The 6,000-nt window shown below is 38.3% G+C and overlaps 1 protein-coding gene across 1 annotated transcript; it reads right to left on the minus strand.

Moving 5' to 3' along the window:
- Positions 1 to 4,874: 4,874 nt before the first annotated feature.
- On the minus strand, positions 4,875 to 5,318 carry LOC131427671 (ejaculatory bulb-specific protein 3-like). Its single transcript, XM_058591066.1, has one exon. It carries the CDS (start codon positions 5,316 to 5,318, stop codon positions 4,941 to 4,943), a length of 378 nt encoding a protein of 125 aa, XP_058447049.1. The 3' UTR covers positions 4,875 to 4,940.
- Between the last annotated feature and the right edge of the window lie 682 nt (positions 5,319 to 6,000).

Below are 6,000 nucleotides of genomic sequence, written 5' to 3' on the forward strand. Positions count from 1 at the left end.
GAATTCTGTTCAAAGATGACCTGTTCGGTCGATAGCTGGCGGCGCGAAGGGAATGGAAAATTTATGAATCAATTATCGAGTGTTGTTCTGGGAACTTCTTGAAAAAATAAAGATCAGTGGAAGAATATATGGTATCCGTTTGAATGTAGGTATATAGTCTGTTTTGGTTGGAAACGTTTTCACAAACAAACTGAATCGGTTGAAGCTATCGTCCGGTAGTTTGAACTTCCGAAAAGGTCGATTGGTTCACTTTAGTAGTGGAAGATGCATGTTAGATTCTCAAAAAGTTTGCTTATTTTTGCGTACTTTTGAAAAATATTTGTTATGAACTTGTCTTTTAACACCGTATACAAAAATAGCTTTGGCCACTACTTGTATCAAAAGTTCCGAATTTTCCGTAATTTTTTACCTCAATTAATGAAGCCTTGGTATATCCAAACGAAAGGTAAAAATTCGTGCTCGTATCTCACCCGACACAGTCGAAAATCGTTTACGGTCGAAACAACAGAAACAAAGCAATACGCCAGTGAACAATAGAGTGTACGGAATGGTCAAATACCGAATTCAATTTGTATAGATTTCAAGCGTTGTGAAGTTAGCCAAGCAGCAAATGAAATTGAAATCTTACTTAAAGAACGAATGCGTCTAGACGCTAATAATGTAAGTGAGATTCAATTTAACAAAGCGTCTAACTGTGTGTGCATTATGTTTAAACGTGAAAGCGATGCACTTGCATTCGCTTCGGTTAACAACGAGATGCACAGCGTTGAGTGTGACAACATTAAATACAAAATCCCTGTGCACATGGTGGAAAATGCCATAGAAGTACGCGTGCATGACCTTCCCCCGCAGGCCACCGATAAGTTCGCTAGGGAGAATATGTCGCAGTACGGTGAAATCCTTTCCATCGAACGAGAAGTATGGCGAATATTTTTCTCCGGCATCCGGAATGGCGTGCGAGTTGTGCGTATGCAACTACGTAAGGCAATTCCATCTTACATAATTTGTGGTCATAGTGGGACACGTCCGTGTAAAAAGTTGATTACCTATGAAAATCAGCTGGTTACATGTCAGTTTTGTGAACAACCTGGACACTACGGTAAACCTTGCACTGAAACTGTGAAAAAGACATCTTCAACCAAAGACAAGGTGAACCGTTCAACAACGAAAATAGTGAGTGCAGTACTCATGTTTCACCATCAAACCAACCAGCAACTGCAACCAATGTACAACAAGGTGCATCTAAAGCAACTAGCAACGAGCTCAAGACTACGAACAACAAGGAAAACGAAACGAAGACGGACACCAACAACAATACAACCGATGAGGCAATGGATGACGAGACGAGCCACGAACAAAGTGCCCCTCAACCCTCGCAGGAGGGAAATGGAAGCTCTTCTTCTCCTAGAAAAAGAGTGACAACGAGATCCCCTTCCAAAAATTCTTTATTTAAAAAATCGGCTAATTCGGCCAATTAAAGCTTATACGCAAATAGGCCTGAATAATAATATCTTAAAAAAATTAAGGTGTTGTTTCAAAAATCTGGATTTTAACGTTGTCCTATTAATATTGGACACGCCAATTTTTTTATAATATTAATGACTCATTTTTCATTACATCCTTTATTTAAGAAATGTCTGTGTATGAAGAATGTCAGTTTTAGAGGTCTGAAAATGTTTTGAGACATGTGGTGTATTGATAAGCAGCACTGTTAGATGCTTTATGTTTAATGGTGCTCGAAAAAGTTAAAGCAAACTCCTATATATTCAATTCACCTGGAACTCAACGAAATTTTTTTTTGTTGAAACTTTGGAACAGAGAGTTTAAATAGTAATTTGATTGTAGTAAAAATTTGAAATTAATTCCAAAATCAAGCCTTAATTTGTAAATTAATAGGTAAATAGATCTGGCAAAGTAAAGTTTTCTGACAGATATTTTTTTCTCATCTCATTTATTTGGTTCATATTAAAATAACCGCACTGCAATCTATTTTGATATCTTATTTTCACATTTCCTAACGATTTCACTTATTGAATACTGAGAACAGATATTTACTTGAAAAGAAAAAGCACATGAAATGGTGTTGACGGAAGCTAGCAAATGCCACAAGAATAAATACTGAGCACACATAACATATTTAGAATGTGATTCTGCAGATGATCAAAACAAAATCGCGAGCGCACTTCAGAAGCGTGTTTGGTCGAGCTGATGTTAAATTGGGTGAACTTTTGACATTTTGATGAAGCCTGGATCCGCGCTGGAGAACAGACTGAGTGCTCCGGATTAGACGTAAGTAAAGATGGCTAAATGATTCGGATTGAATGCGCATACAGGGAAGCAAATATATTGACAGTTTTGATATTAGCAAATTGTCTTTTAACGAATTTCAGCGATTTGATTACTGTTTTAAGGAAAGTATGACTTTCTCGTATTCAAAAGTATAATATTTGCTCCATTTCGGCATGTGAAGTATTCGCTTGGATTTGGTGGTTACTGTGCTATTCTAGGTTTCTATGTTACTGGAATTCGGTTGCGGAGCAAAATGAAATTCTAAATACACATGGTGAAGTGTATTTAGAATTTCATTTTGCTTTGTTTTATTAAAAAGTCAATGAAAAGTATTTCGAAGAATCTTACAGTAATATTTTCGAGAATATGAATGATATGAGAAAGACATTATTACATCACTAGGTTGTGTGAAACAGGTGTTTTGTCATTGTTCCTTCTCAATACAACGAAAGTATGTTTTGCCTTTCTGGTTTAAAATACCAACATTGGACTCACGATTGTTGGGCGAATTTTCTCAAACGATGGTTCAAATGAAAAGTTATATTGTCTTACATGAAATTTCTGAATTTTGTTCGGATTCGACTTCCGGTTCCGAGATACCAGGGTGACAAAGTGTTTCATATTTCTAACCGCCATTTAAAGCGACAGTTTGAAATCCGTAAATAATCTTCTTAATTTGGTTCAAACCGTTCCAATTTGTAGGTTATGTTAGTTAATGGTTAAACGAACCGACCCGGGCTATACCGGTCTCCAGATCCCAAATCTCCAAAAAGGAACTCACATCGTTTTCGTAGACTTAGATTAAGCCGTAACTAGCTATGGGTATTGCTCCTAGTGCAACCATCGTTTTCAGGGAAAATTTTCAAGGATCCGATGTTTGTAATGATTTTGTCGACCATTGATTACTAACCTTTGGGTTTTCCAGTTTTAGACGAAAGCAATAAGGGGTGTATCGAAAAGTAGTTAGCAACATTGATTATTGAATAAAAAAACGAAAAAAACATATTTTGACATCAGTTTTCGATATATTGTAGAAAAATTACATTTTTATGCATTTCACTGAAGAAAATTATAGTTTCTGTGAAACGCTCGCACTTTGGACTTGACATTCTTCATTAAATTCTGCACAGTTACTTTTGTGACTTTACTGGTGGCAGCTGTCCAGTTTATTCTTTGAACTCCTGCATGTTTTGGGACACCGCTTGACAATTTCCCAATACCTTTCAATTGGCCGAAGATCCGGGCAGTTCGGTGGGTTGAATTCCTTTTCCACGAATTGTACATTATTTTTTGACAACCACTGTAGAACGGAGATGGCGTAGTGGGCTTAAGCCAAATCCGGCCAGAAGAGAGGAGGAACCTTATGCTTTCTGTACAGTGGCAGCATTCTCTTCTTCAAACATTCTTCCTCGTACACCTTGGCGTTAATTGTGCCCTTCGTGAAGAAAATCGACGACCGCAAACCACAGGTACAAATCGTTTGCCAGACCAACACCTTCTGCCCAAACTTTTCCATCGCCACCGTGGTGTCAGCGTCGTCCAGGTCCTGGTACACCGATTTCGTATAATATTGCGGTCCGGACAGCGCTCGAGAGTCTTCCTTGGTGTAGATTTCGTCGTCGATCAGAATGCATCCGTCTTTATTCTGTAGAATCCGGTTATACAGATTTCGCGCTCTTGTTTTGGCCTGAACTTGATGTACCAGGGACTTTTTCGGCACCTTCTGTTTCTTGTACGTTTTCAGGGAGTTCCGAACTTTGATCCGTTGAATCATCCCGATGCTGTTGAACTGCTTGGCCAAATCCCGCGTCGACGCCGATGGGTTTTTCCTGATGTACTCATCCACTTTTAAGTCCCCGCCGGGCTTCCTGGGACCCGTTTTCCTACCGAATCGCGGCAAATCCTCCATGGAAAGACTCTTACCGAACTTCTCGATAATATTTTCGACACTGGTGTGGTGCACTTTCACCCGTTTTGCAATTTCGTTGTACGTGACACCAGTTTCTGAGCACCAAGTGTGGAGAATTTTCTTTCGCGTTTCCGGATCAATTCGACTCATCATTGAAACGATAAACCGAAACCAATCGATTGCGCAGCTGCTATTGACATATAAACAAACATGTCACCGCAAAACACGCTGCAAAAAATTAAGCCATTTCAGAGTAATAACTGTTTGAATGTTGCTAACTACTTATCGATACACTCCTTAGTTTTAGATATAAGATTTTCGGAATGGTAAATGTTGATTTTAAATTCCAATATTTTTTTAATGTTTTGACGAGATATCTGTTACGTGAACGGATAGTTAATATAGTATGAGAAAAGCCCAACTACATAAATCAATATGTGTTTTTAATTTATATTCGTAAAAGGAATATTTTACGAATTCGGATTTGCTCGATAGTAAAATCGCAATTTGTTTCATTTCGTATTTTTTTTAAAGATTTCAATTTATTTATTATTACTATATCTTTATAAAAGCAAAGATTTCGTTTTGAACTTTGATTTTGAGATAACCTCCTCGTCAGAGAGTTACTACTAATTCACCAATCAAAAACTAAATACTCAACAAATTTGAACTATGAGGTATGACATAACGGAGGTAACGAGGTTCGTCGATTCTAACACACGACTGAATAACAGGAGTGTCCTTACAGCATTATTCCATTCTTCGTGGCCTCTTCGCGGTACTGCTCAATGTACTTGTTTTCTGGATCAAACTTTGCTCGCAGTGCCTTCCATTCCTCCGGACGATTTGCATTCAGGTACCCAAACGCTTTGATGGCACCATTTCGCTGGCCTTCGCTGCATTTAGCACAGTTGGTTTCGAGGGCTTCGGGCAGCAGACGCTTCAGCTCGTTGCCTTCTGGCGTGCAACGTCCTTCATCCATCAGACACTGGAAGTAGTTTTTGAAGAGACGGTCCGAGCGAAGAATCTCGTCCACGTCTATGTTATCGTACTTGCTGGTGTACAGGTCTTGTGCAGCTACCATGGCCAGTAGTGCAAAAATAGCAACGAAGAATTTCATTTTGATAGCTGTAAGAAAGTATGACATATTATAATATTTCATCTCAATGATTTCATCTACAATCTTTTATAAATATGAGTAAAATACACGACACCTACCGGTGGATTTATGCTCCGTATGGTTCGAGATGAAGTAGAAAACTATGCCTAATCTGGGGTCCTCAAAAGCTATATATACTTGCTGCCATCGTTTTCACACAGATTGGTTCCAAAACTTTTTCTATTATTCATCTGTTCAGTGCACCGTCCTTCAAGGATTTTTGGCACCATCGAATAAAGTGCAATAAATGCTTACAGTTGTTATGTGCCAGTACTCACTCGACCGGCCGGCATCTTTTATAGGGGGGGCATCTGGTAGACATCTCGTTTCCTTTCTCTTGAGGCAAATAATTACTAGTTCGCCTAATTCAATAATTTCAATATGTGCGAAAGCAATGAACAAAGAAGGAAAAAGGAAGCAATTGTGAAAAAGAAGCAGTCGATCAACCATATATACACTCTTAGAAAAAATGAAATTTACGCTTGACGTAAATTCAAATGTGCCGTAATTTCTTCGGTGATGACACAATATTACATTTCCTAACATGTAAAAATAAACTTTGCGTCTGTATCGATGTAAGCTTAAGCTACATTAACTGTGAAGTTACTGATATGACTCATCTGTACATGCTTAGAATTGTGAA

Source organism: Malaya genurostris, chromosome 2 (genome assembly GCF_030247185.1).
Source record: "Malaya genurostris strain Urasoe2022 chromosome 2, Malgen_1.1, whole genome shotgun sequence".
NCBI lineage: Eukaryota > Metazoa > Arthropoda > Insecta > Diptera > Culicidae > Malaya > Malaya genurostris.

Excerpts from the sequence above, each read along its gene's own strand:
- LOC131427671 (XM_058591066.1), bottom strand. The coding sequence starts at position 5,318 with ATGAAATTCTTCGTTGCTATTTTTGCACTACTGGCCATGGTAGCTGCA.